The following is a 23,604-nucleotide window of genomic DNA, read 5'->3' as shown; positions in this document are numbered from 1 at the left end:
AGATTATTAAAAATATCTTCATTTTGAGACTGCCTAGAACACTTCCTTGAGCTAAACTGATGAATATGCTTAAAGTCTCTATTCCTCGATTCTTGGGGTTCTTCTGTAAGCTCTCCTAAAGGCAGAATATTATGTTCTATGATGACCTTTCCATGACATAATATCTTGTGAACTGTAGGTGTCATTTCTTTCCAGGGATATAATTCCAAAAGTAATTTAGAAACTTTTGTAGAATACTCTCCAAATTTTGTTGCGTTCACTTTATGCTTGCTTTTTATCGCCATTAGAATAATATTGACCTTTTGCAGTAAATCCATATTAATTCCGGTTATTTCGGAAGTAGTTTCAAAATGTTTAAAAAAACGTCTAGCGGTATTACCATCGTTTGTGCTTCCATATCCTGTGAGTGGTTTATCAATATTTAATCCCATCCGCTTTTTAAATTCCTCTTGAATTCTTTTCTCACTGGCTCTCATTTCCCTTAACTCCTTATTGTTATTTGCACTTTTGTTTGCATTTTCCGGTATGCTTCTGTACTTTAAATCATATGCTAAATGTAGAAAATGTTCCAGAAATCGTATGCGAGCATGTAGGGGGGATATTCCAAATTGTAATGTTTCCTCATTTATTGACTTTTGCTTGGAATATTCGAAAATTCTGATTTTTTATCACCACATATGTAGCAGTACCAAGTAGATGATGTTCCTGTAATGGCATTTCCAACTTTCCCATCAATCATTGTAAGTTTTAAATCATAGGACATGTTAAACGAATAATTTTCTATTTCGATTGTTATAGGTTCCAAGTTTTTAATTTCTGCTTCAATACGATTTATCAAATCTTGCGTTGTTGTTTTGGATTCCTTTATATACTCAAAGCTTATTGGCCTACAAAAAGCTTTGGATCCTGGAGTCGAATTCTTCCAAATATCATCGAAACTGGTTGATGGAGAATCGCTGTCAGCATACTTTCGAATTCTTAATGGAACTAGCGATGCCATAAATACACTTTTATACTCGGAAGATTCACTTGTGTTGATTTGTTTATATTCCGAGAGTGCTGATAATCCATCACATCCCCACTTACAAATGAGTTGAAGATCACAAGAATTTATTTATTTTAAGTTGGTCTGAAGAAAAGTCAGAAGCAATCCTTAAAGCAGTATTTTCGAGTAGAGCGCCGAGTCCAATAACAGCCTTCCGATCAGTTATTTCAATAGGAGGTGGTATAATGCTTTTCTTCTTTTCATTTATTTTGTCATATGATGGTAAAACATCCACTCCTTTTTCAGATAGCGCCTTTCTTAACGTTATGTAGTTATCACGACTTAATCCCAGCTGCAACATAAGCGCAATAGCTTCTTCCTCAGTGAACGTTGTATCAGATGATGGTGTGGGTATACTCTTTACAGTTCTTTTCAGTCATCTTGGTGATGCGGTTGGAAGAATATTTGCAATTTTTATGGCATCCAAAGGCTGTTTTTCTTTTCTTAACATTGCTTTAAAAGTGTCTGAAACTTCTTCGTTAGATAAGGTTTCTAGTGAAGTTGATAACCTTTTCCTCTTAGATTTTGAGCTCAAATCCTCATACTGCTTACAGGGAGCACCAATAGTTGATACGCAAATAGCAACTTCTACACATTCATCCAGCCAATCAGAAAATTTCGATCGAAATTTAGCAATGGAATACCGAACACTCTTCAGTTTTATATCAACTGATTTTATAAAATTTTCAATTTTACATATATCAGTTTTATCCACTTTATTTTTATGTGCAATTTCAATATATTTCAATAAGAAGTTGACTTTATCTTGAAAAGGAGCTGAAGAGTGTTCAAATAAAATGGAGCACAAATCATTTTTTTTTAGTACGATCGCCATGGTTAGAAAATTACAAATAATTACAGATATAAACCTGTCTTATATATTAATTACAGGTACTTAAATTAAATTATTTTTTAAAGGGTTATGATATTCTACCTAATATGTCTAACGTATCCTTATGTAATGAATTTTTCCTCAATAGGTCACTTTAATAAGCTACCTATTAAAGTGACCTATAGGGGTAAAAATCATTACAGTTTAAAAAATAATACCTGAAAATTTTTTAATATATGTAACAAATTTAAGAGTTAACCTTATGGATGAAAATAATAGTGCTAGGTAAATTTTCTAAAAGATGTTGAGTTTTCCCTAATTAATTTGTCACTTAAAAAACATTAGGTAGGCATGTTATATATCAATGGAAAGGTAATTTTGTCTATTTTTCAAAACTGTATATAATTTTTGAAAAATTCGCGGAATACTTTTAAAAAAAAAATAAAAAATGTTTTTTATTCAGTTTTTGCTAAGATACGAATTTTTCAAATTGCAATAAAATTTTATTTATGAATATTTTTTGATGAAATTTTACAGTTAGGTAGATTTTTTTACTCAAAATCCAAAATTAAATAAAAATTTCGAAAAAAAAGTTTTAAAAAATCCCAAAAATGGGATTTTTTGGTTTTTTGCCTATTATATCCATACCAGGGGCGGGGTTATCGAAACCCGTTACAAAATGATTAAGAACATATTGGGTCATATAAAACAGGTCACTATAATTTGATATCGACTATGCGATTTGAGAATTTTTGCTCAAAATTGAATTTTCCATAAAAAATAGGTTTTTTTTTGGATGGACCTGGTCCCCTCGGTATCAAAATTTTTAGGTTTTGTTTCATTTATCGTATTTTATTTAAAGTCAGCTTTCCAAAAAGTATAAATTCTATATACATCTTCTTAGAAACTTTTTAGATAACTTAAAAAGAAAAAGTTACTTTTTTCCCAAAAAAAATGGCAGAAAATCGCCTTTTTTTAATTAAAATGCCTATAACTTTGGACTCAGTCATGATTTTTACATAATTCTTTCACTGCTTGATATATTGGTTGGTTAGCGAATAAAAAAAATGGCGAAAATCGGGAATATTTGGACCCGCTATTATCAAAAAACTAAAGTAAGGACGGTAAAAATTTTAATTTTCAAATGCGAATATCTCCTAAACTATAACAGATAATTTACTGCTACGACATTTTTTATAGTGCTCGATGAGGAGATTCTATATACGAAATTTTTTTAAATCGGAACTCAAATGAAGAAATAGGATCGTTTTAAAAATTTAACATAGCCGAGGTGTCCTAATTTGAGGACCCCCCGTCGGGCCCCTGGTTGGCCTATAAGGTCCAAATTCAAAACCTAAACTCCTCTTTGTGCATACCAAATTTCATTAAAATCGGATTAACCGTTTAGAAGTTACCGAATTATTTCCCTCTTGTTTTTTCCTATACCACTGTGCATTGTCTTCCAAATGCTGTTTTAAAATATTTAATTAATTATATTGTCCATTGTCATTCCACGAATATGATACATATTTGTGAAACGTCCTACAGTATTTTGTTCAAGCGATACAAATCATTAACTTTCTGATCCAAAAATGTTGTACTTACTTTGATCTGTCAAAAGATATAGATTTACAGTTATATTCCGCATTGTTTGAGCAATTTTGGGATATTCCAAGCGTTACTTCACATTAGTTATTGAAATAAACAATTTCTTAGGTGGAACACATGCCTTATATTGATCCAGATCATTAAAATTTTGTCTAGTTTGTGCATTTTCATGTAAATTTTCACTTCTTGTACAACTCTTGACTATTTCCTTGACACTAATTTCTGAATTATGTCTCTTATCCGTTCAAATTTTCGCTCTAACTGGAAATCAATACATTTTCTGCGGTCTCTAAATGTAGACGTTTTTAAATTTTTTTTTTTAAATTTTAATGCACCGTTATATTTTAGAGCTGTATCCTTTTAAAGCTGAAGGTCCACATTTGCTTCATTTATAAAGAACTTCGCGTTTTTTTTTCAATTTTTAATTTATATTTTCACAATTTAACTCGTTTTAGTTTCTTAAAATTGATAAATACACGTTAAAAATAGAATATAAGTTGTCAAAATCAGCTGACATATTCGTGCGCCGCTCATGACTCTTACAAAAGTAGAAAGCTGGAGGTCACACACAAAAGCATTTCGTGCTTTTCATACATTCTTTGCATCCTACGCATCAAGTTACATACTATGCTTCATAAGCGTCAAATGTTCGCTTTATTTACAAAGATCTTCGTGTTTTTTTTTTTTAAGTTTTTCATTTATAGTTTCACAATTTAACTCGTTCTTCTATAATTGATTTAGTAAACTTAGTATTTACATAAAAATATACATGCTCACAAAGCGTTTGCGCAATAGTTTAATAAAGGGTGGAAAGTCTGCGAATACGAAAAATAATTTGTTTTTATCTGATGGGTTTTTACAATTTTTTATTAGGGGATGTATCCATGGATTTCTACAGCTGCCACTACCGTAAATCCAATTTTATATATTTCCTAAATCATATTTAATAAAGTATTTTTCATTTGCATTTTAAAAGCAAAATCGTAAAATATCGGTTGTTTCCAACTTCCACGCAGTTCTCTAACACCTGATCCATTCTTTTAGGCTTTAGAATTAGGTAATTTTTCCTACCATAAGTCATCAAAACAGAGAACACATGGTTTTTCTTCAACACCTAACTTCAGTGATGCCATATTTAACAAAATTAGAGTCTAAATGCCTGGTTCAACGTACCGTTTTGTAGCCTATATTCGACGTGTCGAGGGTAACGGAATGTAAAATAATTTGTACGTAGGAATCTATAACTGCTGAATATAGAGAAGTTGCAAAAGAAGTATCTTCTGATGTGTAGCGGGTTACTTTTGGACGAATGGTCAAACTTTTGATGGGTTTAATTTTGGTACTGTCTCACTATTTTTAATTAAACTCAACTGAGGAATGATCAAATTTTTTGATTTAAGTTTTTTCTCGATTCGAGAAAATTACAGAAACGAGGTACTGCAAGCAAAAAATAATAATTTTTTGATGAAATTTTTAGAGTCTGTCTCGATTTTTTTCTAATAACTTATTAGATATTGCGAAGTCAGACAACAAAGACTCCTTGTCCTAGCCCTTCGAACGAATTCTCTCAATTTCCTCCTTGGATGGATTTAAAGTGTAGAACTTGCCCATGAAGTAAACTCAAGAAATATGTAGGTTGAGCTTGGTTGCTTTAAATCATGTTTAAAGTATAAACGTTTGGACATAAAAAAGTACTTTCTCCACATAATGCAGAATGGAATTTTTAAATGTCGCCATAAACCATCTATGGTGTTGGTGTGCTATCTTGTAATAGGGTCAACAAAGGAAATTGAGTGGTTGGCTGATAAGTATGTATAATCTTCCTCTGGCAATGAGTGGTATGTCTTTAATAATAAAGATATTATTATTATGCATGTACAATAGGGTGCCCCATTTGTATGGAGGAAAAATAAGGTGACAATGTTCCCAACTGAAATGGAAGTTTAATTGATGTAAGAAAACGTTTCTCAAAATGTTTGTCCTGGCGTCAATATTTGGTGATCTGGATCAAAGGATAAAAATGTCCTTTTTTGAGGTTTTTATGATTTTTGTCATATTTTTTGCAAAGGAATGATATGAAATTTTGGTATCATAAGAAAGGTCCTTGAGAGACGCTTTCAATGGCATATGAATTTTTGTGCAACAGCAAAAGTTAATAAAATTTTCAGATTATTTGCATTTTTATTACAGATGAATTTAATTCAACAAAATTTACCGAAACGGTTTTTCCGTTTGTCAAAGTTCAATCTAGATCGAATTTTATTTGAATTTATCGAAGCCTATATACGCTTCTAAAACATTGCAAAATAATGTAAATAACAACATACAAACCGTTATCAATAAAGCATGCGTAAGAAACAAGTAGATTTTTAGGATAAATTGTGTTAAAATTTTAGTTAAACTGAAAAATTTGGTTTAAAATAGAATGAAATTATAAAGTGTTATATACCAACCCAGCAAAAACTCGGTAATGGGTTATACTTCCATAACCACTTATTTTTCAATGACTACTACTTACCGTCTGCATTACTTAGAAGTACTTTCCTAATGACTTTCTTATAATCTGATATAGAAGTACTTTATTTTCGGCTTTGTCATTTTGTTTGAGCATTTTATTTAATTGCGTGTTAAGAATTGTGTTTTATAAAAAAGAAAACAAAATTAGATTTGTATGTGAAAACCATTATTTGACGCGCAATAAAATAGTCAACTGCCGGTCCACACTAGGAAACTTTTTTTGGGAAACTTTTGATTTTGCGTGAGAGAGAAAGAGAAAGAATATCATTCATCTCTCTCGCGGTACGGAGTTTCTCGTACTCGGAAACTTGTTTTGTTTTTCTTCTCATTCGTACAACAACAAATAAATGCAATTAACAAATAGTTTCAGAAACAAAAGTTTCTATGTGTGGACATTAAGGAAACTTTAAAAGAGAATTAAGAAAAAGTTTCTCAACAAAAGTTTCCTAGTGTGGACCAGGTCTAAGCAGTTAGTAGAACATTTGACTAACAAACCGAAGTCCCTGGTTCGTATTCTAGCTGCCTCTTTTTATTATTAAAAATAAAACAACTTACTAAACAACTTCTTTGTAAGAGAAATTGCAAGTACTTCTTTAACTCCCTATTTGTAAGCAAGCGTAGAAGTACTTGCCTCCAATGACATCACCGTGTTAAAATAATGACTTTAAATGCTAATGAAGAAGTAGTGAAAAAAGGTTTTATTAGCTTTTTAACTCATTACAATGTAAGTTTTTCCTGGGAATGTAAAGCTAATATTGATATACATATTAAGTACTTTAGATAAATATAGCTAGCACAATACAGGGGTTAAAATAGAGCTTAAAAGTTTTAAATAAATACAAAACATCGAATTTCCAAAAACCGAAATGGTTTTTTAACTTTTCGGTGAAATAATATGTTTCTTTACGGATATGTTGTAGGATTATTTCAAACAATCTTTTACCGGTACCATAAAACATTTGCAGCTACTACCTCTCTCTACGTCACCAAATACCCACTTTGGTGCCTAGTTTCTTTCAACTTTATTTGCTAGGTCAGCCATCCGTTGCATAGCAAGTGTCACATTTTTCACAAGTGTCATTTTTCGGATGCTAATTACTTCAGTTTCTTCACAATACATTTTATGCATTTTAGTGAATGATAAATTTGAACTTAAATATATTCTTCATCACTTCTAGAATAGTGACTTTCATATGCTGGGAAACTTTTTACGTGATCTGTCAATGAATGGCGATCAATCAGTTTATAAATTTCTTATAAACCTGCTGTTTCACCGAAAGTTGTTAAGAGACATTTTTGCAAGCTTACAGTCTTTTGAAGTAAAATAAACAAACTTTAAAATTATGAAAATGCTTACACATCTACATGCCCACTATTTTTCTTAATTGCAACAATTAAACTCATCTTTTCACAACAAAGTTTTAGGTTAAAACGGAGAGTTCATTAAAAGCTTGGCAACCCCTTGAAACACACGCACATACTATGTCGCGGCAGAATAAAAACATTAACTGATTGTGACGACAATAGTATGTGCGACCACGACACAATTTCCTAATAACCAAAAAAAAAACTTTTTATTTCTATCCACACAACCACTTGAAGAGAACTACGACGATGAGTAAAATAAACAGAGAAGCATGCATGCAAAATGACTTGTGTTGGAAAATAATGCACAAAATGTGCATTAAATATTAAAATGCAAAAGCTCTGAGTAAGAGCGAACGAACAAAAGCTCTATTTGTGTTTTTATAAAATGCCAGCAACGTTAGATAAGCTTTAAAACGTATGAGTACTATTTTGCAAAAAATAAATAAATAAAAACAAAATAATAACAAAGACTAGAAGAAAAATAAATATAGCAACAATAATACTAAGAGAAACACACACGCACATATACATAAACATACTGATAGCGCAGCAAATGCTGCATTCTCATACAATATTCATGTGTATAATCTATCTTCTTATATATAAAAGAGTCGTGTTACTGAGTGACTCAATAACCATCGCATAGTCCCAGCGGTTGAACACGGAATAATGAAATTTTATTTGGGGGTAAAAGGGGCATAAATTGGCACTTTTGGAAATTCTGACGTTTATATAGGAAACCGAAATTGTCGTAAACTCTGAGATATTAGTCCCAAATAGGAAATCGTGGACAGGCGGAACATTAGATTGATCTCATGCCGGAATCTGTTATTACTGGTGACTCAAAACTGGAAAAAACGGGCCTTGGAATCTATATTGAAAACCCCAAACCAAAAACATAAAGTACAGTCTACAGAATAATATACATACATATATTCTAGTCTATTGTGCAGTTTAGGTTTTAGTCTATTCTCTAGTCAATAGTCTAATCTAAAGTCAAAAGTCTAGTCTATAGTCTAGTCCATAGTCTAGTCTATTGTCTAGTCTATAGTCTAATCTTTAGTCTAGTCCATAGTCTGGTCTATTGTCTAGTCTATAGTCTAATCTATAGTCTAGTTTATCTGTAGTCTAGTCTATCTATAGTCTAGTCTGTAGTCTAGTCTATAGCCTAGTCTATAGTCTAGTCTATATTCTAATCTATAGTCTAATCTATAGTCTATTCTATAGTCTAGTCAATAGTCTAGTCTATAGTCTAGTCTATAGTCTAGTCTATAGTCTAGTCTATAGTCTAGTCTATAGTCTAGTCTAGTCTAGTCTAGTCTATAGTCTAGTCTAGTCTATAGTCTAGTCTATAGTCTAGTCTATAGTCTAATCTATAGTCTAGTCTGTAGTCCAATCTATAGTCTAGTCTGTAGTCCAATCTATAGTCTAGTCTATAGTCTAGTCAATAGTCTATAGTCTGGTCTATAGTCTAATCTATAGTCTAGTCTATAGTCTAGTCTATAGTCTAGATTCTAATCTGTAGTCTTTTCTATAGTCTAGTCTATTCTCTAGTCAATAGTCTAGTCTATATTCTAGCCAATAGTAATAGTAGTCTATAGTCTTGTCTATAATCTTGTTTATAGTGTAGTCTAAAGTCTTTCTAATCATAACATTAGCTTTCCATTTGAAGTCCGTGCGAAAGTAATTTGTACGATCACTTGGAATAATGGACCTGTGGGTTAACCACTAAAATCCTTAGACTGATTTCAATGAGAAGCCTTCTCAGAATTAATAACAACGTATGTTCACAAACTAACCATAAACTAAAACTCCTCTAAAATGTTCATAATTATTTATTTTATGGAAGCGAAGCACCCCGGGCATACTAGTTAATAGCAAAAATGACGTCATCTAGAAAAAAGCTCATTTTCAAAGTGCACACAGCGAGTATGAGTAGTAAAGTGTTGTGTTGCAAGTTTTCTTAATTCTGTTTTAAGGTAACCTTTTTTACCACCTATTTTTTTCTTACGGCCGAGTTCAACATTTACTGCATTTTAGCATTTAATCCGTCAAATACATTACGCAAGTTTTTGATGGCGAATAGCAAGAAAAAAGTGATTTTCATTTCTGTCGTTTAATCGGTTGCTAACTTAATTGTTCGTTCGTTCATTTGTTTTTTGATTTGTTTAGTGTAGTGGCGATTATTTTGCATGCAAATCTGCAGTAAACACGGCAACTGCAGTGACAGCTTTTGTGTGTTGTTTGGCTGTATGAGTGCCGATGTGTCAGTGTTTTTGCGCGCTTTTTCTGTGCGCTCAGTTCGTACTCAACAGCCGTTGAGTTAGGTTGGGCTTTTTACTTGCTAATATTCTAAACTGCATACACTAATGTTTTTAACGCGCGCGCTACGAACAGAGAACTAGTAAAACGTTATAGAATAAACAATTTTGTAAATTGCTGCAACCTAGTTTTGAAAACGTCTCCACACTACACCTCCCGCCTTAAAATAAACAAGGCAAACACACACTGTGTATAAGTATATTATTGATATGTGGACGAACATCGTTAACAAAGAAATACAAAACGGCGCCATTAGATACACTGCAACATTGACAGTGTTACAAATCAATTAAACAACACATTAAGTAGTTACAAAATCTCAACCAACCATTACCACGTCAGACTTTGCAACCACTGCTGCAAGTGCAGCATTTGGCAATAATACTACTTGTACAACTACTGGTAGTGCCAACAATACCACAACCACCTTAACAACCCCCTCATCAACGAACAGCTCCAACAACCCCACCACCACCGCCACCCACTACAGAAACAATACTGCAACCATGAGTAGTCGTAAAGATGATCCCGTATTCAATGTGAAATTTGTGCAACTGGTCGAATCGAAACCTTGTCTATGGAATTCAACATTGCCCGAGTATAGTAAAAAAGATGAAATACAAAATGCTTGGCAAGAGGTAGCCAATGAAACAAAAGATACGGGTAAGTAACCACAAAAAGAACGTACACCTCAACCATTTACACAATGTATCAGTATGTATCAGACAATGTTAAAATCTACAACTGCAATTTGTGTGTGTGCAATTACTCAGTCCGCTGCAATTGACTCAATTTGCTTTTGCACTGGGTCGTTTTGGTCGGACATTCGTTCGAGCTATTCATTCTGTTGTTGTCGTCGTTTATGTACACATGCATGTTACTTTGTATGTTATTATTAAAAACAGTGCTGCTATCGTTAGAGAGAAACACAAACGCTACATGTTTCACTGGGTGTATTTGATTTTAGGTTTGTTGATGATACACGAAGAAAACGGCGTATAATTGTTTTCTTGTTACTAATAAATAGGGAAGTTCCCTTTTTAACGTTAGGCACAAACGTTGGCCGCACAGTGGGCTTATCTTTTTATATGTACAGTGTCTCTCATAAGTATTCGAATTTAATGTATTATGAAAACAGACATCATTTTATAATAGATTTTGCGGGAAAAATAAATAAATAAATTTATTATGTTGTCCAGACAGTCCTTAAATTTTATACCACATTTTAAAAATTAAAAAAAAAATAATTTACTTAAACTAATTTAACTTTTTTTAAAAAAAGTGCAAAAAATAGCTTCACAAAAGTATTCGAATTTTTTGTATAAATCATATTTAGATTAGCACTATGAAGTAAAAATAAATAATTAAAATTAAATTAATGTTTTGTATAGTAGCCTTTATTTTTAAAAACAACTTCCAAGCGTCGTGAAACCGTTTCTACCAATTTATGGAACAGTTCTGGCGTTATTATGTCCCATTCTTCATGCAAAGCAACCGTATGGTGGTTTTAGAGGATAATGAGTGATTTAAAAGTTGTTCTTGTAAATATAACCACATATTTTCAATGGAGTTTAAGTCCAGACATTAACTTCATTGAAAATTTGGTGAAAGAAGATACTTAGTGTTGTAAATGATCAACATTTTCACGTACCAGGTCGTGTATTTTGGATCGTTTTTCTGTTGAAAAATAAATTGAATGGGTTGTAGCCCAATTTTGGTGGTACTAGCATGCAAATTCTGCTCTAAAATTGACAAGGTGACCTTCTAGTCTATAATTACAATAATAAATTTTAGCAGTCCAACGCCGTGGACGGACACAGAACCCCAAAATATGGCAGAGCAACTTGGGTCCTTTACAGTTGGTTTTAAGTTAGATAATTCCAAGGCATCTCCAAGCTTTCGCCATATAATTTGACGACCATCTGAGCCAAAAATATTATATTTGTTCTAAACGTCGAAGATAACCTCCTTCCAGAATCCAATATTCTTACTTATGAGTCTATTTGCGGAGTCAAGACACTTAACATCGATTAACTTCGATATGAGCGGTTTCCACCTTGGTACTTGACCATGCAAATTATTGCTCCCTAGTACTTTGCGCACAATTTCGACACTAATTTTTATTCACAGGACTGTCCTGAGTTCGTTGTTAATTTTTGGAGCTGATAGATGAAGGTTCCTTCGGTATTTCCTCAGTATTTCTCTGTCGTCCTGTATTGACAGCAGTTTTGGACGACTTGATAATGGCAAATACTCGATGGAATTCTTTGTTCCATGCGTGTAATGCCAAAATATATTGTCGATGGGAATCTATCAAACATTTCCTATATGTATTTAATTGATCGGCCTTGATTATACAGATATAAATTAATTTTTTAATTTGAATTGATCAACTCTTTTTCTTTCAACATTTTAAGCGCTTACACAGGAAGGATTTACAACATAATTATGCAAATTTCCAAAAAATATAATGTTAAATATTCCATATAACCACTACCTGCATAATGGGTTAATTAATGGGCAATAAAACACGTGTTCAAGGATTCTAATAAAGTTCTTAGAAAAAATTCGAATATTTTTGCGCAGTACCTGAAATGACCCTTTTTGGTTTTTTCCATTTTCTTGGAAACCATTAATGAGTTTTTATTACTTTTTTCTTGTATTTTGTAAAAATAATATTAATTAATAAAATTTCATTAAAAAATTTTAAATACCATTATTATTTTTAAAGTAGCATAATAAAATAACACAGTAATTCATAAAAAATAATAAATTCGAATATTTATATGAGACACTGTATGTAATAAAAATAAACAACTTTTCAATATGTTAAATTCATGTTAATCGAGAAATAGCTGTTGAATTGACTGGTATTTATGACGAACATTCCATTGCAGACACATCAATTGAAACCATGATATGACGCTTCTAGCGAAATTCTTGGAATCTTTATCCTGCATAACCACCCATTTACGTAGCATTTCATCCTTAGTAAATGGAAGCATTTTATTCTAAAGAATCTATGTAATCAGCTGCATTAATGTTTCTCTAAATAAAAACTATTGGACCAACCTTTCTGTTGAAACCATTATTTGACGGTTCTTGTGAAATCCTTGGAATCACTATTCTGCATAAACTCCCATTTAATTGGCTCAGCAAATGGAAGTTTTTATTCTAAAGAATCTCTAAGTAGTCATCTGCAGTTATTTCTCTTTGAATCCAAATTATTGAATTAACCCCAGATGCCTAAAAACACTCCCATATCATTAACGACACGCCAATGTGTTTGATGGTACAGAATTGTTTAGAAATAGGTCGATAAATTATAAGAAATGTGACAATCAATTTTCCCGAAATTCTCTGAAACATATGTTATAGGGTTATAAAATACTGTCAAATTAATTTTTAGCGACATTATATTCTAAAACGTTTTCAAAGGATCTTAGCCTAAGCAATTTTACTTGTGGGAAATCTTTAACTCCTCGATGTGCTTTAGGGCAATGCTTATTATATTGGTTAATCCAAGATACACTACTTCAACAGGTAAACATAGAGTCGGAAAGACTCTGTTTTTTTTTAAGGGTAAATAATTGGTCCGACTCACCGCATTACAAATACAAAGACCGTATGCAAAATGTTAGATGCCGCTATCATGTACCCATGTACTTCTCGCACGATAACGGTAATAAAGATATGAGTTGGGTATAAACTTGGATATAGGAAATTGAAACAAGAATAATTAAGTGGTCGCCACCTATCTTAACCCTATTGCGAACACGTGGATGATTGTTACAATGTTCTAGGAAATGGACTATCACGGGCTTTCAAAAACGATTACGAAAATAAACATATGACTTGGATAGAGGAAAATAAGATGAAAGTAATTAAGTGGCCACCACAGCCTTCCGATCTCAACCCGATTGTGAATACGAGTAAGATAGATATGACAGCAAGGTAGATAGATAGATAGATAGATAGATAGATCGATAGATAGATAGATAGATAGATAGACAGATAGATAGATAGATAGATAGATAGATAGATAGATAGATAGATAGATAGATAGATAGATAGATAGATAGATAGATAGATAGATAGATAGATAGGTAGATAGATAGATAGATAGATAGATAGATAGATAGATAGATAGATAGATAGATAGATAGATAGATAGATAGATAGATAGATAGATAGATAGATAGATAGATAGATAGATAGATAGATAGATAGATAGATAGATAGATAGATAGATAGATAGATAGATAGATAGATAGATAGATAGATAGATAGATAGATAGATAGATATATAGATAGATAGATAGATAGATAGATAGATAGATAGATAGATAGATAGATAGATAGATAGATAGATAGATAGATAGATAGATAGATAGATAGATAGATAGATAGATAGATAGATAGATAGATAGATAGATAGATAGATAGATAGATAGATAGATAGATAGATAGATAGATAGATAGATAGATAGATAGATAGATAGATAGATAGATAGATAGATAGATAGATAGATAGATAGATAGATAGATAGATAGATAGATAGATAGATAGATAGATAGATAGATAGATAGATAGATTCATTGCGTGCATATTTCACATATGTATGTGACCAACTAATTAAAAAAAGAGTATGAGAATTACGAAAAAAAACAAACAAACTAAAATCATTTCAAAACACTGTACGCCGTTGGTCCAAACTTCAAGAATTCGATAAAACCTTTGTTTCAAATTTCTTTGGGTGTATATTTCACATGTATGTCACCACCTAAGAAGAGTATGAGTCGTATGTGTGTACATCGTTAGACACATTATATTTCTGTTGGGCATTGACGATTGGACTCGCAGTTTCAGTCGACGTTTTTGGTGTAGTTGTAGTTGTTGTTGCTATAATGTGTAATTGTTCAAATGGGTATTTTATTTAAATACATACATTTTTCTTCGCGTGTGCATGACTCGCGACATTGGAGGAAAATACATATTTGCACGTATTGTTGTTGTAGTTATTCCTATTTTATTATTTCTTGATGTTTTATTTGTTGTTGTTGTTGCTTTTCTTCGTGTACATATAACTTAACTTATGAAAAGCTCTTTTTTCCTTGTTTATTTCTTATTTTTGCATTTCTGTTGCAGTTTCCATGTGTGAAAATCTTGTTGTTCTTTACATTTGATAAATTCTTTTCTTATATTTCTGTTGTTATTATTTTATGTTTAGTTTACGCATTAACTTTTGAGCTTTGCAATTTATGTGCATTGAAGGCAGCTGCAGTAGCAGCAGTATTTAAGCTTTTAGGTTAATTTTTTTTCAGCTTTAATGCAAGTAAATTTAAGTTGGCTTTATTTATAAATTGCGTTTTTTTCACAGTTAGACTTTGATATTTTCATATGTGTAAGCGTGTGTATGGCAAATATTTTATACAGTTATAAATGTCTAACAAGTTTCAATAACCCGATTTTGTCAATTGATGCTGATTTCCTAATTTTAAACTTGACATTTAATGTTAAATATGCATTAACTTGAAATATTTTATTTAGCATTGACCTTAAATTTATAATTGGCTGATATAGATGGCTTTGGTTTATAGTTATTATAATCGATAAGAAATGTACTGTTATTTCTCTAAAAAGGATTTGTAACAGAAATTAACTGTATAATTAGAAAAGAGTCTTCTATTAGCATTTAACTTCCTCAGTCGAAATACAGACGTTTTCCGTTTTCTAGATTTTTTAAACAAACTACTTTCAACTCAAAAATTTTGAGGAACTAATATGAAGAACCGATCAAATATTAAAAGCAAAAACTCATCTCCGTTGGATTTGTTTTGATTTTTAATTGTTTCAAATAGATTTTCAAAAAAAAAGCAAATGGCCACTATGTAGACATTAAACGAAATATGGGACAAACTTATAGTAAAGTCTATCAAATATTGACTTAATGAATTATTTACAAGCATGGCGGCCATAATAAGCAAGTTATCTTGAAGCAATTAGAGGTCAAGGCAAAATTAACGTAATTCCGGGAGACATTCCCTAACTAGTTATTGAACCTTAGAGCCACTTTTAGCTACCCGAGAAAATAGGATACTATTTATGTATTTTAACATGGTCATGTAATAGACGGATTACAAATCAGAAAGCCTGAAATATTATCCTAAGGATTCATTACCTGGTTGTACGCATATTTGTTATAAAGAGTGACCTTACCTTATGAGAGTCACTTCTTTAACTAGTAGTGACAGTGACCTGCACTCCCGATTACGAAGAGTACATTTGTGATGGATGATCGGAAACATACAAATAAGATTTGGGGTGAATAGCAGTGTCCATTCATTCATTCATTCATGTTTACCTACTGTATGGTAAAGCGTCTACTGCCTTCACTCTCATTTAAGTAGGGTACAGTAAATTGTTGACTCTCTTCCCTCTCCATAGTGAAGAGTACTTCTATGAGGAATAGCTCTACAATAAGTAATCAAATCTTAAAACTAAATGGATTTACTGTCTCCTCATCCTAGATAAGTAGGTTGGTCAGCTCTAACTTGCCTAGTCCCAGGTTGGTTTTGTGAGAGGAGTCTTGCAATATATTTTTTACGGACCTTCAGAAATTTATCTCTCATTTCATATCATAGTCATATGGTATAGTTGGCTGTACTCCATAATTGAATACCTCATTTAAACCTATTTTAATATACATTTTTACAGGGTGATCTTATTGTCAAGTCTGGATTTTAATTGATGGTTTATTAGCCAGTGCAGACTAGAAGCTTTTAACTTCATACAAAGTCTCTTGGTTTCAATATGTCGAGACCAAGTTAGTCTTCGTTTAATAAATTCCAAGGTACATTTGTATGTGACATAATCCGATTGGGAATTATGGACTCTATTTAGTGTAACAGATGAGCTATTTCCTCTTTAAATCATTTACTCGTATTCTTCACTTTTTCAAACACGCTCCATACTTCTAAAGTAGTTTGTCCAATTGATGGGTGCATAAAATTGGAAGGATTTCTGAATAGTTTGGTGGATAGGCTTCTCTTTAAGCATACGCAATAATATTAGTTTGGAACTTTTTATCTTGTATTTGCAACACAAAAATTCCTGACCAGGAAACTGAAAAAAGGCGACATTAGAAATGATCAGTGGATTCATATTTTCATTCGCTGCCAGGTTTTTTGTTTCTATAGCAAAAAGCGAGGCTCCTGCTCTTCTGTCAATTGTTTTAAATGGTCGGCATGGATTTGTGTAAATGTTATTTCATCTATATTCGACTCTGAAGCGATTTTTTATATCTTAAGGAAAGGACTCGAAATTTTTTTCGAAATACTTAACCTCTAAACAGGCATGTGGCCAGATCCATTAGTATGAATTAAGAATCGATATGAATAAACTTCTATCGTTTCTTAGCATGCAACTTTTAGTTAAAAATACCTTAAAAAGTTTCCATTGTGAAATTCCTATTGTAATTTAATACGATTTACTACAAATCAATGTTGCACATAGAATTTTCCTGTAGATATGTACATACAACTACTCATACAATTTTACTTGGAAGTACACAAATACATGTTGCTTTTTATTTTGCACAAGAACTGACATTGTAACAATTTGACTTTGTGGCAGTATGGGTTAAAAGTGTAGATTTGCTGTTACTCAAAGTTGTTTTTTGATTATTTATCAAATAATATTTTGCTTGATGCTTAAACTACAAGTACTTTTCTATATTTCATTTATACTATATACTTACAGCTCATATACCATTTATATAGAAACTTTTGCAAACATTTGGCATTTGTTGCAAAGCAATGACAAAAAAGCTTTTTTCAAAATTTTTTTTTATTTATAATTTTACGCTTATTTGCTGTACTCTTCTGTGTGTGTGCTTGCATGTGTAATAGACCATTTACGATGACGCTGTGCTTTAATGCAATTTGTTTGTTTGTACATTTGTATGTAGTTGCTGCAATTGAGAGACTCACTGGCTGTTGTTAGTCTACCATTAGAACTTGCCTTATTTTCAAGCAAAAGCTTTTTTGTGTTCTACAAACACATTCGTCATGTGTTTTGTTTTAACTTTTTATAGTTTCTTAGAATTTCAAACATTTGTTTATTAAAATTTTCTTTTTAATTGTTAAAGCTTTTAAAATTTTTGTAATGTAGAGTAATATTTTATTAATTGATAAATTTATTTAAGTATAATAATATACATGTATGCACTTACTTATATTAAATTCTTGTGTTATCGATTTCCATATTTTGAACTTTGTTTCCTTTTTAATTAAAATGTTGATTATACTCGACCTTTAAGTATTCTCGATGCATTTTTTATCGGGTTTAAATCCGCAGTGTGGCACACCAATAAAAATTTAACTTTTGGCAGGGTCTTGTATGACAGTGTTTTCAATATTTCAACCCCAAGCAGTTAGACTATCTCTGTTTAACCCATATTCTTGAAAACCATATATTTTAATTCCTCTAAGAGCTGAGCTAATGGTATGAAGGTCGTCTTCGGATCACATCCTTATTTGTTGTTTATTATTTAATGACTGCATATGTTGGTCCTACGAGTAGGCACGTAAGGGGATGAACGATTCATCTAGTGACGGCGTATATGGACTAAACTAGGCATTTCACCCGTTCCGTGACGTGGCTCCGGAGAGGAGCGACATATCTTCTTTTACCACTAATTAGCCATTTCTTGGAACTCCCTTAACCTTACAAGTGTGGGGGGCTTAGGAAAATAATGAGAAAAAGGAGGATTAAGGAGGGGACGAATAACCTATATATATGAAGGCTGTTAACTTCATTGTCTTTCAAATATGTAGACAGAGCGGGCGTTTGCCGATTTGCAACACAAATAAATCACTGCCAATACTCAATTACAACGGAGAGACTGTTATAAACTTATTATTGCCCTTGTGAATACAACAAATGTTACTTACCCTGATGCAACCAAACGCTGGATCGTGCGTCTATGTATATCTTAATGATAGGATTGAATTTCATCCTGCTATATTTCCAACAGATTTAATATTTAATTTTTAGGAATTTTTTCCTTAGATATCATTTTTTTGCTCATCGATGACAGATACATCGACTTCGCTGCTAATCTTTTAACTTGATGATCGCATATGGTATTGCCAATTTCATTGAGTAAAAAATATGTACAACATTGGATCGTTAGTGGTGGTTCAAACCGGCAAACTTTTTTTTTGGGAAACTTTTGATTTTGTATGTGGGAGAAAGAGATGGTTGATATTTCGGTCTCTTTTTCTCACACACAAAATCAAAAGTTTCCCAAAAAAAGTTTACCTGTGTGAACCGACAATTACTAAACATTTTACGTTTTGTGTGAAACTTCATTTGTCCATGTGAAATATTTACATATATATAACGATGATACCATATTTTCAAACAATTTCTGTCCATATTCGTGTGTACACTTAACAAAATTTGTCATTTAAAGCGTCCACAACTTACAAAACACCTTCCTAGGTGAAGGATTTGGTGGTAGAGGAAACTTTATTCCACTTTGACTAGTATCGAATAAAAAATCGGGAATGCTTTCAGTATCTGTAGTCTACGTATAGTCTTAAATGTATTCTCCATTCTCTTCAATTGTATCTAAAGTCTTCTGTTTCTAGCCGATATCAAATGTTCATCCTCATTGGCGGAAGGCGACGTGCTGAAACTTTTATTGGGAATGTAACTTGGGTCCCCAGTAAACTCTACATCATCTTCAAATGATGATGTGTCTGAATCTGTCTCAGTGAAACTTTCATTTCAACAATTTTTCGAAGGCAGCAGATTCACAAACATTTAAATAATCATGATTTAAATGGCGAATTTGTAAAAAAGCAGAGGATTTCCGAGCATACTGGGCGGTATGTATTGACATCGAAGGCGCCTTCAATATCGTGCACACTGATACTCTTATCCAATCCCTAGACCAGTTTTATGTTGACCGGGTGCTCCGTCACTGGATCAACCACATGCTAAGGAACAGATGGATAAGCTGCGAGATGTACGATATAACTATCAGGAAAAGATATTTCCCGGTATACCACAGGGTGGCATTTTGTCACCTTTACTCTGGATTACCACGATTAATAGCCTCCTAAGGACCCTAACCGAGAAAGGACTTAGACCTGTCTGCTATGCAGATGATGTCGTAACACTTTTAAAGGGAAGGGATCCAAATTACTTGTGTATAAGATCTGAGTAGGCTCTGAATACGGCCTTGAGCTGGGCTCAGCCGAGAGGCCTCAATGTTAACCCGGCAAAAACGGAAATCTGTCTTTTCACAAGAAAGACAAAAATTTCTACGTATACTGAATCTTGCTTCCTGGACAAGAAGATACCAGTGACAGACAAAGTTAAGTACTTAGGTGCAATCATCGGACGTGCCTGATCGTATACCAGACACAGAATATGTCGGAAACTTTGAAACGCTGATCCCAAATATAATGTCTTGGTCAAGCGGAACATTAGAGCAAATACCAGTAGGAATCCGTTGTTACACGGATGGCTCTAAATTGGGGGACAAAGTGGGGCTGGGGTTCTATATTGAAGACCCAGAAACAAAAATATACCACCGTTTACCAAATCATAACACAAGCTTCCAGGCAGAAGTACGAGCAATAACGGAATGCGTAAATTGGATTAGAATAAATATGGCGCCCACAGCGCTTAATATATTTACCGATAGCCGGAAGGCAATTATCAGGCGATAGAACTAAATCTAAGACCGTATTGGATTGTAAGAAAGCTTTAACTGAATACTCTCCCAGAGGTAAGGTTTACATCATATGGGTACCAGCCCACTCGGGAGTAGTCGGTAACGAAAGGGCGAATGTAATAGCTTTAAAAGGTAGGGAGCTCGAGGCAGTTAACCTGACAGGATTACGAGCACATCTATGCAAAATTGGACGTACGGATTCAGACGAATGTGGAGCATGTGGAGAGGACAGTGAAACTCTGGAGCACTTTCTTTGCCACTGCCAGGCATTCGTCGAAGTTAGATCGCAAAAACTTTGATTTACACCTTGGAAGTGATGTTATTCCGGAAATAACATTCCTGACTAACACTGATTGGAAGATTCTTAGGAATTACGATCAGGAAACTGAGTTTATGAACACTGAAAAATAATTCATTCAGTTCCCTTTTTTCATGATAAGGAGCGCACAACAGGCCCGATAGTGGCCTAGGTGTATTTCTTCGGATTTGATGTAATATACATCCTCCTATCAACCTACCTACCTACCTACCTGACCAGTTCAAAAAGCTTGTTTCTTTATTTCTGATTTTCGTTTTAATAACAATATGCGTTGAGTCACATTCGACTTGGGTATCACAATGCCTAGACATAAAAATAAACGAAGTAAAAATAACTTTAGAAATTATTCGAATAGAATTGGAATTACTGGAACATGGAGAATTAAGCTTTTTTCGCAAAAACTTTGATTTACATTTATCCTTTATTTCTCTAGACTTCTATTGTAAAACATTTGTCGAAGATGACGTAGATTTCTCCAATACTTATGGAGTCCATCAGGTCCGTCCAAATTCAACTTTTTCTCAAAGGCATTTTTATGACGTTTGATTAGTCTTAGTTTGGGAATTTTATTTTTATACCTAAGACTTAAATCTGGTTTTCTTAATTATACGCTGCCTAGAGTTATTTAAATCTAATAACAGTTTTTTGACGGTAACTTATAATTTCTTTGGCAGCTAAATGTCAAATACCTGTCCACAGATTTATATTTCTCACGTGAAGAACTTTAATTAATTGAAATATTTTTTTTATTGTTATTTGCAGTTCGAAACTGTCGAGAGCGATGGCGTACAATACGCAGCAGTTTTTTACGTTCCCTAAAGTTGTCACGTACAAGTACTGGCCGGGGTAAACGTAAATATTATCTATCCAAGTACTTGCAATTCTTGATACCATTCACCAAAACCAGGCTAAAAAACAGCAGCACCATAATTGCACAAAGAAAAGCGGCAGCAGCTGGAAATATTCCTCCTATGACGCGTATCAGTAACATGCCCATTGTTAGCAGTGACGACACCAAAGATTCTAGTAATTCGGCCGAAGTGGCGGGCATAGCAGAGGGAGATGTTGTGGTATCATTACATGAGGGAGGAATTGTGGGAGGGGTGGCTATAGGGCAGCATGCACCGTTGCCATTGCCACAACCGTTAAATTTACAAGCCATAAAGCAGGAGAATGATATAAAAAGTAACAGTGTAAACTCTATGATGGCACCTATGGAACAATTGCTACAGACGTTAGATCAACAAAGGCATTTACTAAATCATTCTTCAGCGGGAGGTGTAAACAACAACAACAACAATAATAGCTGCAGCAACATCAACAAGAATAATCTAAACAACATCACAAATCCCACCACAAATAATAATCTAAACACTACTAACAATTCCACAGCAGCAATGAATGCTTCCTCTTCCTCTCATAAAAATGCTAACAACACTAACAGCAGCAATAGTACCTCCAACAATAACAACAACACTCACCCTGCACAACAAAGTGCTACATTTACACATACAACGGAAACACGCAGTGCCAGTGCTGTGGATCTATCAGAATTTGCCGAATGGATAAAAAGTAAAAATGAACATCAACGCCATTGTTTAATGACAACTTCACCTGATGCTGATCAATCATTTCTCAATAGTTTGCATCCATATTTGAGGGAAATGTCCGGGAAACAAAATAGACGCTTTCGCCAAAAGGTTGTGGCTCTAATCGATGCCGTTCTGGACAATGCCGATTGAGGCTCTTCTTTATATTGTATATTGTTTTCTCTTTTCAGCATTCTATTCTTAATGTACATATACACTATTACATACATACATTTACATATATACTTTATATTACCTACACATACATATATGCGAATATATGGTAAACAGAATCAAAATATTTTTAATTAATTTTTAAAATACTTATTTTTGTTATTTGTTTTTATTAGTATTTTATTTGTTCAACGTTTTAGCTCACATCTAAATGCATTCAAATAATAAAGAAAGTGCTACTTTATTACAAAAAAAAATCGATAAATAGTTTTTATTGATAAGAAAATATTTTATTTTAAGTCTCTATAAGATTCTAAATTCAAATTGAAATTTTAAAGAAACAGGTTAGTTTTTCGAAATTATTAATTGAAATTCAGAAATTAAAGCTTATATTTAAAAATCTGTCATCCATTGTCTAGCGTCCTCCATTTTGAAACAATCACGTTTTCTTACCATTAAGACGAAGTCGGATGATGTTATAGCTACAATAAGCAGGACATTCTGTCCTCTATAAGATTCTAAATTCAAATTGAAATTTTAAAGAAACAGGTTAGTTTTTCGAAATTATTAATTGAAATTCAGAAATTAAAGCTTATATTTAAAAATCTGTCATCCATTGTCTAGCGTCCTCCATTTTGAAACAATCACGTTTTCTTGCCATTAAGACGAAGTCGGATGATGTTATAGCTCCAATAAGCAGGACATTCGGGCCTCTTAAAGTTGTTACTTGGATACATGCTCTTGACCCTCTTCTGGACCACAATCCCTTGTTATCCTACAGAACAAGTTAAAATTGATCTCATCAACCCATACAACTTGTCTCCCATTCAGAATTAAACCATTTAGATCCTTTATATGTATGTAGATCTTAGCTCCTTGTTTGTTTTCTACAGTATTCATTGTTACTGGCTCAAAATGTACAGATTTAATACGTGTACATTTTGTTATCCATTTTTGAAGCTCTCTTTGTACACATATCATCAACTCCTTCAATGCAATTGACGACTTTCCTTACACTCACTGCAGCAGCATCAAATTAATTTCGTCTTCGGTTAATATTTTTGGCTTCCATCGCTCTG

At 32.9% G+C, this 23,604-nt stretch overlaps 1 protein-coding gene across 1 annotated transcript; it reads left to right on the top strand.

Moving 5' to 3' along the window:
- Window positions 1–9,513: 9,513 nt before the first annotated feature.
- On the top strand, window positions 9,514–22,771 carry LOC119601764 (uncharacterized protein DDB_G0288805). Its single transcript, XM_037952907.1, has 2 exons — window positions 9,514–10,355; window positions 21,525–22,771. The coding sequence occupies exons 1-2, from the start codon at window positions 10,199–10,201 to the stop codon at window positions 22,502–22,504; spliced, it is 1,137 nt and encodes a 378-aa protein (XP_037808835.1). The 5' UTR covers window positions 9,514–10,198; the 3' UTR covers window positions 22,505–22,771.
- The last annotated feature ends 833 nt before the right edge of the window (window positions 22,772–23,604 follow it).

The sequence above is a fragment of the Lucilia sericata genome, unplaced genomic scaffold (genome assembly GCF_015586225.1).
Source record: "Lucilia sericata isolate MDLA Ls3-8-SP2 unplaced genomic scaffold, ASM1558622v1 Contig000187F_arrow, whole genome shotgun sequence".
Classification (NCBI taxonomy): Eukaryota; Metazoa; Arthropoda; class Insecta; order Diptera; family Calliphoridae; genus Lucilia; species Lucilia sericata.
This window is presented reverse-complemented; position numbering and strand designations above follow the sequence as displayed.

Bases quoted from the DNA above. Each gene is read 5' to 3' on its own strand.
- LOC119601764 (XM_037952907.1), top strand. From the start codon at position 10,199: ATGAGTAGTCGTAAAGATGATCCCGTATTCAATGTGAAATTTGTGCAA. The intron at 10,356-21,524 runs GTAAGTAACCAC...TGTTATTTGCAG, and splicing joins CAATGAAACAAAAGATACGG to TTCGAAACTGTCGAGAGCGA.